Source organism: Aristolochia californica, unplaced genomic scaffold (assembly GCF_029961685.1).
Source record: "Aristolochia californica isolate CCGP_79_NKW_82.1479 unplaced genomic scaffold, dmAriCali1.0.hap1 SCAF_10, whole genome shotgun sequence".
NCBI classification, from domain to species: domain Eukaryota; kingdom Viridiplantae; phylum Streptophyta; class Magnoliopsida; order Piperales; family Aristolochiaceae; genus Aristolochia; species Aristolochia californica.
The window spans coordinates 2,945,586-2,958,647 of NW_027181771.1; the positions used below are offsets into that span (position 1 = coordinate 2,945,586).

Genomic DNA, 13,062 nt, shown 5'->3' on the forward strand with positions numbered 1-13,062 from the left:
AGAAGTTGCAAAGCTTCATCCCTTTCCAATTAGTGGATTCCCGTTTCCTCCCGTGGAGTGGCTGTTACCTAACCACGTAAGATTGTTGCCTTTTATGTTGTTTGGGTTGATTTACTATTTCTATTTTCTCTCCTTGATTATATGCTTCGTAGTTGATATTCTCGTGATTTATATGCTCAGATTAGTGTCTTCGTTACAACAAGTGGTATCAGAGCGAGGTTTTCTGGCGATGGCGCCGGATTTTCGTTTGTCTCTCTCTATTTTCCGCTGACGGGAAGAGAGCTCTTTGTCTCGAGCTTCCGTTTGTTGTTTTTTTGGAAGTGCCAAAAGGAGAAGAATTTTTTTTGTGGAGGCACTTTTCGTGGTTTCTGTCAGTGCTGAGGGGGAATAATTTTTTTTTTTTTTTGCACTGGTTGGTGGTGTCTGTCACTGCCGAGGGGGAAGAATTTTTTTTTTTTTTTGGGGCACTATTCGGTGTTGGATTTTGGAAGTGACGAAAGAGAGATTTTGTTTATCAGAGAGTTCAGAGAGAAGATTTAAGCATCTGAGCATTTATTGTGACCAAGGGTATTTTGGTAATTATGACTGCGAAGTATACATTAGAGAAATTTGATGGGCAGATGAATTTCAGTTTGTGACGCGTGAAGATGTGTGCCTTATTGGTACAACAAGGATTCCACAGAGCATTGAATGGAAATGATAAGTTTCCAACTACAATGTTAGAAGAAGCCAAGGATGATCTTGACATCAAAGCTCTCAGTTCCATTCAGTAGTGTTTGGCCGATGAGGTATTGCTGGAAGTTGCAGATGAGATAACAACAACTGGTTTATGGCTGAAGTTGGAGAGTATTTATATGACTAAATCTCTCACGAACAGGCTTTATTTGAAGCAACGCCTTTACACTCTTCGGATGAAGGAAGGTACATCTATCAAAGAACATCTTAATGAGTTCAATAAGATTGTTATGGATTTGAGAAATGTAGATGTTACCATTGAAAATGAGGATCAGACACTGATTGTGTTGTGCTCTTTACCCCCATCCTATGAGCACTTCGTTACGACTATGCTCCATGGGCACGCTACCATCTCTATGGAGGATGTCAAGGCATCTTTATACTCTAACGAGTTGAGGAAGAAGGTATCTACCAGTGGGAACAAAGAGCAAGCAGATGGTCTATTTGTTCGAGGGCAAACGAAGGAGAAGGATTCTGGAGGCAGTGGTCGTTCTAGGCCGAAGTCAAAGGGGAAATGGGGCAAGTGCTATTATTGTCATCAACCAGGTCATTTTGCAAAAGATTGTCCAAAACTCAAAGAGAAGGAGAAAAGAGAAGAAAAGGAAGAGGTTGCTGGGGTTGCTGAAGATCATTCTGATGGTTCAAAATATGTTCTCACAGTTGAGTGTTGCACACTTACAGGATGAGTGGATACTTGATTCGGGCCGCTCCTACCACATGTGTCGCGTCAAGGATTTTTCTGCGACAGATCAGTCAGTAGATGGTGGTACAATTTTGATGGGGATTTTTTGCTCTGTAAATCTGTTTGGGATTGGAATAGTTCAGATCAAAATGTATGGTGGTATAGTGAGGATTTTTTAAAGAAGTTTGGCCTGTACCAATTTTGTTTTTTTCTCTAGGTTCTCTTGTTTCCCTTGGCTGCAAATATACAACTGAAGGTGGACTTTTTTGGAGATCTGTATGGGTACACTGGTTGTGACGAAAGTGAAAAAGGTTGGTAACCTTTTTTGTGCTTCAAGGTAGTACAGTCATAGGTACTGCAGTAGGTTCCTTATCTTTAGATTCAGTTTTTTGACACGACTCATCTGTGGAATATTCGGTTAGGGCATATCAGTGAGCAGGTGGAGTTTGAGGGTGATGAGTACGACTACGCCGACATGGTCGCTTACGCATTACCTGTGGCAGAGACCGTTCAGTTTTTAGAGCCCTCTAACTACCGTGATGCTGCTCAATTCAGACTTTCAGGTTCAACACTCAAGTTCAAGCACGATTTGGACTTTCGTTTGGTGTTCACAGTACCTAAGGAGGATGCCCTAAGGGGCAAGGTGGATAAGGCGATAGACAGGTTCAGTCTTTCAGAGAGGAGTAATCGAATTCAAGCCAAGGTGGAGATTTGTTAATCGGGTGTCTTGAATCTGATTACCCGGTTTGGATCCACGTCGGGACCCGATTAAGAAGTTAAAATCGGGAGCTCTGATTTGGGGATTTTTTGAGGAGGAGAAGTCGAGACGAAGAGGTTTTCAGGGGATTCTTTGCACAGAGAAAGAGGGGTTCGTCGAGGGAGAAATCGGTTTCGATTTTGTATGCTAGAAGCCGCAAAGCTTCACCCCTTTCCGATTAGTGGATTCTCGTTTCCTCCCATAGAGTAGGCTGTCGCCGAACTGTAAGATTGTTGCCTTTTGTGCTGTTTGGGTTGATTTACTGTTTCCACACCTATTTCTGTTTTCTCTCCTTGATTATATACTTCGTAGTTGATATTCTCGTGATTTATATGCTCGGATTAGTGTCTTTGTTATAACAGTAATGACTAAGGGAACTCCAACTCTTTATGTCCCTTCCCCATCCTCCCCTTTGTTATAACAGTAATGACTAAGGGAACTCCAACTCTTTATGTCCCTTCCCCATCCTCCCCTCTACCATACAGAAGTTCTACACAATGGCAGAGAGTGAAGCAACACCTTTCCCCTAGAAAAATAAAATGTCCCTACCCAGTTGACCCAGGTTTATATAAAACATATTTATTCATATAATAGAGACATTAATGAAACCGATTTTTATAGTCTTTTTTTCTGGCTATTTAATCGTTCAGTTCATTCGTCCAGTCATCAGATTTGAATTCATTAATTATGAACAGCAACTTTCAGAGACTGGTATCAGAACAAGTATTTTGTTTTGAATAGTGTAGAAATGGCAGTAAAGGAGTTTGAATGCCACGCTCACCGAAGATGAGATAACACGCATTTTAAGAAAATAGTGAGTTTGCATTGAATGAAGAAGCCAGAGATTAATGGACGGCAAGAGAGTCTGTTCATCTTCCATCCACACCCTACACTTGCTCATGCTAGCTTTCCTGTGGGAAAACCTTCGGAACTCTATATAACAGAGAAGAAGAAGAAGAAGAAGAAGAAGAAGAAGAAGAAGAAGAAGAAGAAGAAGAAGGGGAGGAGAATGGAGAATCTGCGGCGAATCACTGTGACTTTATCATTGATCGTGTGGTTGTTCATCTTCTTGGTACCTTCTCAAGGGTGTTCTACAGAGCAGAAGGGATGTAAGGAATGCATTCTTAAACAATTCGACTGTAATTGTCCTGAATGTCAGCCCGTTCTGCGTTGCCTTGCAGGGTGTCTCTGGGAAGGAGTATCGAAAAGCAAATGCGTGAGCACCTGTGATTCACACAAAGGAAAGCCCCGGCTCTCTTATTGCAAGAAATGCATGAGTGACTGCAAATGCAGCTGTGTGGGAGGAGGGAGCAGAAAGGGTTCCGTTTGATGCTACTGGGAATGAAAGTAGACAGAGAGGTTTGTTTGTAGGAAGAAGATATGGATTAACAATAAGCTTCTTCCTGAAAATATTTAGGATGATATGGAAGAAATCAGTTTGAATGGATGTTTTCTACATATTCTAGTTGAAATTTCATGAAGGAAATTGGAGCTTCAAATTTGTTTAAATTTAACTGTTTGGAATCATGGAATGTCCACAAAGAAAAAATGCAAAAAATAATTTTCATGTCTGAGCCCGGGTTCGAACCGGGGACCTCTAGTGTGTGAGACTAGCGTGATAACCAACTACACCACCCAGACAGATATCCAATGGCAAACCTAAAGTTGTAGCAATTTACATTACAAAAACTAGATGAACAACTGAAGATTGATTCATATTTATTAAACGTAAGCTAATTGAACCTAGTTCAATCTAATCTAAACCAGATTGGACCCAAACAAAGGTTGATTTTATGGTCATTCTATTTTAATAACGTTGCATGTAAGCAACCACACGTCACTCCCACTGAATATCCTCCTGCAAATCATCCCTTCGCCACGTTGCTGTCTGTTCAGACGCTATTTCATTTACGTGCCACGTTGTTCTTTGCTCGTTCCAACAAGCCAGTGCCCGCTTTGTTCTGAACCGCTTTCTAGTTTTGAGGGAGATCTTTCATAGGAATTGCAGGGAATGCAGTTCTTGGTAGAGTTTTTTCAATGGCGTGGAATTTTTATTGGAAGGCTATCTCAAATGATGCCAACCACGGCAAAGTTGTTTCGATATCCTTGTTTGTTACGGTCCTCTTTCTCTGTATAATTGCTGGCCACTTGCTGAAGGAGAGCCGATGGGTGAACGATTCCATTGTTGCCATTTTGATTGTAAGTTCTTTCTGCTTTCTTTGTTTGTTAATGTAGCTTTTTGTAAAACGGGTCTAAACTGTGTCGAGTACATGAGAGTGGCAAATCACGATTAGCAGCTTGTGAAGCTACGTCTCAAAAGAGTGTGTGGTTTTAAGCTTGATTGCGCAAAGATGAGAGCTAGTGGAAAGAGCATGGGGTCATTAATTTTTGCCTTTCTACTGCTTGACATATTTTATAGCCAGGTGACTGGCAGCCCCAGTCAAGTCCAACTCTCTGTCCAAGATTGTGAATCATTAACTCTGATGGTCTTCTACACTCTGTTTCATGCTTTGATTTTTTCACTAAGAAGAGATAGGATCGAGCAATTAGTTAATGTCTATCCATCACATGTAGTGGTGAATAGATGCTTGAATTTGTTGAAATTGTTTTCATTTGAAAGCAAAAGAAATTGTGCAATGTTCTGAAGCTCTTCAAATGTAGGGTTGTGCTGCGGGAACTTTAATACTGTTTTGGAGCAAAGGAAGAAGCTCTCACATCCTCAGATTCAATGAAGAACTATTCTTCATCTATCTTCTTCCTCCTATAATATTCAATGCTGGGTCAGTAAGTCTAATCTGAATGACAACTTCTTTTTGCAAGATTTGGGATCAATAATGTTCCATTCAACTCTTCCAGGTTTCAGGTGAAAAAGAAGCAGTTTTTCCGTAACTTTCTATCAATAATGTTGTTTGGTGTTGTGGGGGTCTTTATATCCTCGGCTATAATTTCAGCAGGTATTATTTTAAAATATTTTGCCATTTTCTTCCTCATCTGGGGTTCACTGAGATGTTTGAGATTTATCAGGACCTCTCTAAAATAGTAAATAATTTCACTTTTATATCGAGTAAAATCACATGTAGTCAACTATTGTTAGAAGCAGTAGCTGAAGTTCCTTTTTAATTTTTATTTCCAATTTTAGTATTAAACTGTACTATTTTCTATTTATTCATTTCTGTGGTTCATTTGTTGAAAAAAATTCTGATATAATTTACTCATTTAGGCAGCTGGTGGGTGTTCCCCAAGATTGGATTTTCAGGACTTAGGCTCGGAGACTATCTAGGTTTGCTTCTTATCCTTAATACCTATTCTGTGAGGGTTATTGATCTTTATGTTCTTTGTTTGATGATGTATAGTTTATTAGTATGCACTTTTGGTGTAAATTTATGAACTTATTACTTCTTTCTTATTCCAGCACTTGGTTCAATCTTTTCATCAACTGATACTGTCTGTACACTACAGGTTGACTATACATTATTTGCTTTTTTCTAGTCTTTTTTTTTCTCTTAATTGTATTTGATATTGATGTCTTTCTTTTTACTTGGAGGTCTTGAACCAAGATGAAACTCCTTTACTCTACAGCTTGGTTTTTGGGGAAGGGGTCGTAAATGATGCAACATCTGTGGTTCTCTTTAATGCAATTCAGAAGCTGGGATTTTCAGGAGTTGATGGTTGGAGAGCACTGCGACTGTTTGGAGATTTTCTGTATCTATTTTCAACAAGCACTTTCCTTGGAGTGACTGTAAGTCTAATATTGTTTTTAGAACTGTTATTCTATTTTTCTTCACTCCCAGAAACTCTTACAACAAAGTTAAACGTGTAATAAAAAGTTACTCCATTTGTACATCATATGTTTGTAATTTGTTGTGTGTTCTTTCGGCGGGCGGTGGTCCCCTGGACATAGTTCTTTCAAGCAGTAGCTGTTTAGTCTAGGATCCATTGGATGGTTGATGCAAGGCCAGAAATTGGAACACATAGATTCCGCTCGTTCCCGTCCTTCGCTTCAGGGCCTGTCCCTCGGTGTGTTCAGTACTCCATACAGTCGGGCAGCGAAGCTTACACTTGTTCACTTATTATGACGGTTCATCAGGGCCTCTTTCCTTATATTCAACCACAGAGTAAATTTCAATCTTCTATGTGGTGGAAATTCACCAGTCTCTTGGTTATTCCAGTTTCACAAGGATGCATTTGATCAAATTATCAGCTATCTGGTTATAGCCTTCTCTCTTCACTTTGACAGTGAAATGGAACTGATATCTGTTTGCCCATGTTCTGTTTTTTTTTTTTTTTTTTTTGTTGTCTTCCTCTCAGGCTGGACTTTTGACAGCATATGTGATTAAAGCACTATACTTTGGTAGGTAAGACACCTTTGTACAATCTACATTGCATCATTAATTTGATCTTTTCTGCAAGCAAGCTTTCCATAAAATCGCATTCATGAACTCTACTTATGACAGGCATTCAACAGACCGTGAAATTGCTTTAATGATTTTAATGGCATATTTGTCCTACTTGTTGGCAGAGGTGAGTGGTAAACTTCTTTAAATTGTTTATTTGTTCTGTGCACTGTCAGAAAGATAAGTGATGTAGTTAAAATTGGACCTTCAACATTCACCATTTTGGTCCAGAGATACGCCAACTTGGTCAAGTTGTGGCTATCAAATGGTCCAATTAATATCTACTTGATCAGGGCCATTAACTTTCATATCTAGCTTGCGACAAGCTCTACAGATCAGATGAATTTGTTGTCGGCTCTTTTGAAGAAGGTGTACAGCACATATAATTTATTTTTTTATAATCAAAATTCAATTGTTTATAATCTAAAATAAGGTATAGACAGCAATTCTATGTGCTTCATCACGTCTCACTGTATTTATTTTTTGCAGCTGTTACACCTAAGTGGTATACTCACAGTGTTCTTATGTGGCATTGTCATGTCACATTATGCATGGCATAATGTAAGTGAGAACTCAAGAATCACAACCAGGCAAGTGTATTTACTTCAAAGCCCTTAGGCTTGAAGATGGTAGTTGATAGGGAACCATGTGGTTATGGATTGCTCCATTAAAGAAGGAAAAATCGGAACAATAAAATACCAAACTTGCCTTTTAAAACATGTACTTAATGTTTATGGTAATTGAAACTATATATACTCATATACCTATGTTTTTATGCACTCATACAGAGTCATAAATTTAAAGTAGGGCTAGATTCTTTTTTTTTTTTTTTGAAAGATGAGTATTGGTAGGAAAGTTATGTGCAAGTAGTTTGGTTTGGTTGCTCGATTCAAACATACGTCACCTAAATATCTATCCATCATGATTGTCAGTGGACTTGTTGTTTTTGTGCTAATTGGATCATGCATTTGTTATGAATAAGCATACATGTTGGTGTAATTTTTGTGCACGCGTCAGGTTTGGGGTGAGCTTTGAAAGCTGGAACCCGACCCCGAAACCATCCCCTCCAAAAGCCTAGGTTTAATTCTGTCCCTACCTTGTCCCTGCATCATCGTTTTGGCCATCACTCATTCCATACTAACCTTATAAAAACTTTCTAAATAAAAAACATGTATACTATATAAATACATAAAAAAAAATCATATGGAAAGGGCTTATTGTCATTTAATATTACTTTGCCAAGGTTTTATTTTCCTAATTGCCCTTGTTGAAGTTTATAATGTCCATCTTTTTTCCTATAGACAGATGTTTTTCCAAAATCAATAAAGGGTAGCATTGTAATAAGACCTACTGGATCAAATTGAGTAAGGGAAGGTCAGTGTCCAGAAACCGTGTCCCTGCTTTAAACTCTCATGAGTTTTTCTCCCATCATCCTGTCTTTGCCCAGTGAGGGACCGATCCCACCTGGGTTGAGTTGGGTTGGTTCCCTATATAAACTGACCTTTGTGCACCCTTGGGTTTAATTTGAGTAAAAAATACTCTTTTATTGCAATGAATAATAAATGCCTTTGATAGTACAAACTGGATATGATTCCCTAAAAAAACAATTCTGGGAAATTCACCCTTAAAAACTTGTGGGATTTTTTGCACACATGTGTGTATATATATATATATATAGTTAGATAAATATATAGATCGGTAGAGAGAGAGATGCAACCCAATTGTTTTATTATCTATTTTTTTGTTATTCTTGTCATTATCTCTGTTCTCTTCCTTGTCTAATTTACAGATGGCTGATGAGTTTTCCGGTAACAACAAATTTTCAGGCATGCGTTTGCATCATTATCATTCATTGCAGAAACCTTCATCTTTCTGTATGTAGGGATGGATGCCCTGGACACTGAAAGATGGAAAATGACAAAGTCAAGGTAAGAGATTCTTCTAATTGGATGCTAAATCCTGTTTGTTTTTTTTTCTTTAGGCTGCAAAGTTTGTGGATAGAAGGAAGCATGTCATAAAGCTTAGTACAATAATCTATGGTTCCAGAAGGTAATTCATGGATATAACTGGCAGACATTGTCCTCCTTTAAACATGTCAAACCTACACTATCAGAATCATGAAAATAAGAAATGTTGCTGAGGAAAAAAAATTCAACTGAAGATGCTAAGAAGACAAGGGGGCTCGGAGGGTGAAACAGAGTTAACATAGGAAAGCAAACAAGAAACAGAAAACAAAGCAAAATACAGTCAGCCAATACAGTCTTTGAGAGGTGAGAGGAATGGATTTTTCAAAGGGTGTTGTAGGAGAACCCTGTTAACTGTTCAGAGAAGGAACTGCAGTAGAGTCTGAGTCTCATTAGATACAAAAGCAGTTCCAGTTTTGACTTTGTACTTCTAAGCTCCGGATATATCTCCAGGGTGCTCTAACATTAAGGGTCTGTTTGGAACCCCTAGAAAAGAAGATAATAGAAAAGAAAATAAGAATTTGACCATTATTTTTCCCAAAAATAGTTAGTGAAAATGAGATAATGATCAAATTCTCCTTCTCACTAACTATTCATGGAATAATAATGGTCAAATTCTCCTTTTCACTAACTATTCTTGGGAATAATAATGATCAAATTCTCATTTTCATGGGTTCCAAACAGATCCTAAGTAAATAAATAAATAACCCAATGCCTTTATGATCTAGATATGACAGTCCTTTTAGTTTTTTTATCCTTTATTTTCTTCTATGGCTCTACACCTGTAGTATTCATCAGTTGGACTTTTTATTTTTTGACCCTCTATGATGAAATGGAAATGCAGTATGGTAAAGGGGAATAGCTTGTCATTATGTAAGCATTGACCCCCATAATGTTGTAAAAGCTTGTGCTCTAGCTTAACTCATTAGTCCATTGTTGAATTTACATAACACTTAATTGTCAATATTCATGAGCAAGGGTTCTATTGGATTAGTTTGATTCATTCCATTGATAAGCTCATGAATATTGACAACCGAGTGTTATGTAAATTCAACAATGGACTACTGTGTGCTAATATGTCTTATTGGGCTCAGTATAGCTATTGCCAAGGGCTGTCTTTCTCGAAAGGAAAGGGTTCTATTGGATTGGTTTGATTCATTCCATTGATAAGCTTGTGACTTTCAGTAAAATTTTATTTGACATCTTGACATATGTCACAGTTAAGTCTCCTTTTTCTTCTACAATTTACTGAGCTACAATTTTCACGCAGCATGGCTACGTCAGTAGGAATCTGTGGCAGCATCATCGTACTGGTTTTACTTGGACGTGCAGCATTTATATTTCCACTCTCTTTTTTGTCCAATTATATGAATCCAACTGGCGATAGAAAACCGATAACCTTCAAACACCAGGTGATGGTTTCATAGTACCTTCTGCAATAATAAGCAATTAATGTATGCCTTTTGTCTAATACTTCTGGATGGACAGATAATTATATGGTGGGCAGGTCTTACGAGAGGAGCTGTTTCTATTGCTCTTGCTTACAAGCAGGTAGAAATTTTGAGTTTGTTGCAACAAAATGATCAAATGCAAAATAACAGAAAAAGTCATTCTGTGGTCTTATTTTCATTATGTTGTCTTTACACTTCTACTTTTGCAGTTCACTGATTCTGGTGTCGCTTGGGACCCAATCCATGCAACCATGGTTACCAGCACTGTCATTGTTGTACTTCTCACCACACTGGTAGGCCATTGATCTATTGAAATATAATTCTCAGTCAAAGATACTTAAACTTTTGTTTAGAAAGTAATGGGTTTAAGCAATTTTTTTTAACATACTTTTCCAACTGCAAGTGCATGAGTACTCTTGGGGCCTTTGGACTATAATTATTATGTACTCACATTTTCTCCTTGGGAAAATTTTCTGTTTCATCATGTATATATATGTAGATGATTAGGTTTTTGAAAATCAAGCAAGAAACACAACCAGAGAATTAACTGCGAGATACATCTGAAAAATGTGGGTATGAACAATGAAACAGAGAATTGTGGGAGAGGTTGTCCTTGTGCTTCACCGAGGAGGTGTTGGCGAGACATACGCTCCATAGCCAGCATACCAGCAACGGAGTTTACCTAAAGAGGAGTCTCAATCCAGAAAGTACAGGGAAAACACCAAAGTCACTAGCCTTGTCAAATAAATGAAGACGTCTCCAAGGAGGCTCACTAGAAGATATAGGTGCTTATTGTCAAACGCCTAAACTCTAGACTTCCCAGGACACCCATCCTAGTACTACTCTGGCCCAAGCTCGCTTAACTTCAGAGTTCTGAGTCAGACGCCTAGCTAATACAACCCAAAAGACCGGTCTGTTAGATGCGGAAAGTACAACACTTAACCAGAGTGGACGGAACCACTCTGACACCCACTGTTCCCGGGTTTGGGACTGTTGCACTCCGGGATTCAAACGCGGAATGTGGTGCCTAGCTTTGATATCATGTCAAACGCTAGCCAATAGGACTTCCCAGGTGGTCAGCCATCCTAGTTCAACTCTCGCCCAAGCTCGCTTAACGTCAGAGTTCTGAGTCAGAAGCCTAGCCAATACAACCTAAAAGACCGGTTTGTTAGATGCGGAAAACACAACACTTAACCAGAGTGGACGGAACCACTCTGACACTTATGATTGGTGTGCTTATCTGTTGTGTGGTTGAAATGTGAAATCTTCCCATCGGAGAGACATATAAAAGTGTAAGCAAGTGACCCTTGCAAAGTGGTCATGCTTTTGGCAAGGAAAGGCTGTCTTCGTCTCAATTTGAATGAGAGAAGTAGTGTGTGGTTGAGGAGAAAAAGGTTAGTAAGCTTTACTATGGTTTCTGAGCTGCAAGCCCCTATTTAGGCAGGTGGTGCTAAAAATCCCAGTGTGTACAAATCCCCATGTGGGTCCAGGCAGGATTATCTCATTTGGTGCTAGAAAATCCCTTTATGGTCTAGGTTTGTTTTTCGGATCTAACACGATGCATGTTCAAAGGAGAGGGACTTCCAAATTTGGATATTCTCCTTATCTTCCAAAAAGAAAAAGAATTCAGATGTTGGTTATTTGTTGCATAATAATTCAAAAAGTCTTGGTTTCTCTTACCTTGAACTCGGTGACTAAAAATCTGATATTGATAATGAGAATAAATATTAGCAATATTTGTATTTTTTGTAACATTGGACTAATGATAAGTTTTTCAATCTGACAGGTTTTTGGTTTTCTAACAAAGCCACTCATAAGCATGCTGATTCCTCATCATGCACAGGACGAGTTTAACCAGACGGATCCAAATTCCCCCAAAGAGGATCTCGCCCTACCCTTTTTATCTTTAGATGAGTCTGCAGCAGATAATATCCTGCGAGCAAAGAGCAGCATATCTATGCTGCTAAAGAGGCCAGCAAAAACCATTCACTTCTATTGGAGGAAATTTGATGATAATTACATGAGGCCTGTCTTTGGAGGACCCAACAGCAGACAAGGGCGGAACTGATACCAACATTGAGAGCTTGTTTTTTGAGCTCGGGAGAGACAATGGATAATATTTTGAAGTTAGGGAGATTAGTTTGTTGAGAGTATATGAATTGCCAGTACAGAGAAATGCAAGCCTGCTGTAGAAACTTGTAACCAGCTGATCGTAAGTAACAGCGAAAAGACTGTCAATGTTTATGTGTTTGTAAATGATCAGTTTCTGTTACTTTGAAGGGAATGGTTACACGGGTTGTTGTAATGCCCAACTGATGAGTTTGTTGCTCTTGGACTGAAATACCTGGATTAAGAAAAATTTACATTGCCAGTACAGAGAAGAGCAAGCCTGCTGTAGAAACTAGTAACCAGCTGATCTTAAGTAACAGCGAAAAGACAGTCAATGTTTATGTGTTTGTAAACGATCAGTTTCTGTAACGATGAAGGGAATAGTTTTACAAGGGCTGTTATAATGGCCAACTGATGAGATTGTTCTCTTGGACTGAAATACCAGGATTATCAAAATTAAAATTCGTTTTCTCTATTGTCATGGCAAATTCACTCTTCAGTGGGTAATGACACTGATCAGTGCAGCTACGTTTTGGTCGAGAAGGATCGACTTGATCATCAGACCTGTTCCAGAATGAAAGCATTTTTATCAGTTTTTCGTTGCAGGAGATGCAGGATATCAGTTTGTACTTATAAATACATATAGGATTATTTCTTAATAGGCCATAGAACTATATGGGATAGAACATTTTCAAGAGTTCAATTAGCACAAGATGATGCGTTACAAGACGGATGAAAATACTGATAATATGGATTTAGCTTTGGGGAATGGGGATTAATTCGAAGATTCCCTTTATTAAAGCACAGACCGTGAGCAAGAGCTGAAATCTTCACAGGCATTGAAAGCTTAAGAGAGGAAAACAGCTTACTTGATCTGAGAGGTTTGTTCATATACGACCATGGAAGCTTGGGCCATTCCAATAGAATGACAGTTCGTGAGAGACTTGAGGAGACGGGACGAAAGAGAGAT

At 38.7% G+C, this 13,062-nt stretch overlaps 1 protein-coding gene and 1 non-coding gene across 2 annotated transcripts; one reads left to right on the forward strand and one right to left on the reverse strand.

Moving 5' to 3' along the window:
• The first annotated feature begins 1,371 nt into the window (after window positions 1-1,371).
• LOC137940359 (sodium/hydrogen exchanger 4) lies at window positions 1,372-12,128 on the forward strand. The gene is made up of 15 exons (XM_068785388.1): window positions 1,372-1,401; window positions 4,236-4,373; window positions 4,836-4,954; window positions 5,031-5,128; window positions 5,395-5,454; window positions 5,587-5,633; window positions 5,719-5,913; window positions 6,483-6,529; window positions 6,629-6,695; window positions 7,058-7,158; window positions 8,395-8,496; window positions 9,803-9,944; window positions 10,021-10,083; window positions 10,193-10,276; window positions 11,770-12,128. The coding sequence occupies exons 1-15, from the start codon at window positions 1,372-1,374 to the stop codon at window positions 12,049-12,051; spliced, it is 1,575 nt and encodes a 524-aa protein (XP_068641489.1). The 3' UTR covers window positions 12,052-12,128.
• TRNAV-CAC (transfer RNA valine (anticodon CAC)) lies at window positions 3,742-3,815 on the reverse strand. The gene has a single exon. It is a non-coding gene; the product is annotated as a tRNA-Val (tRNA).
• Window positions 12,129-13,062: the final 934 nt, after the last annotated feature.

Excerpts from the sequence above, each read along its gene's own strand:
- LOC137940359 (XM_068785388.1), top strand. The coding sequence starts at position 1,372 with ATGGTTCAAAATATGTTCTCACAGTTGAGT. Across the intron at positions 5,129-5,394 it reads CTCGGCTATAATTTCAGCAG|GCAGCTGGTGGGTGTTCCCC; the intron begins GTATTATTTTAA and ends TTACTCATTTAG. Across the intron at positions 9,945-10,020 it reads CGATAACCTTCAAACACCAG|ATAATTATATGGTGGGCAGG; the intron begins GTGATGGTTTCA and ends CTGGATGGACAG.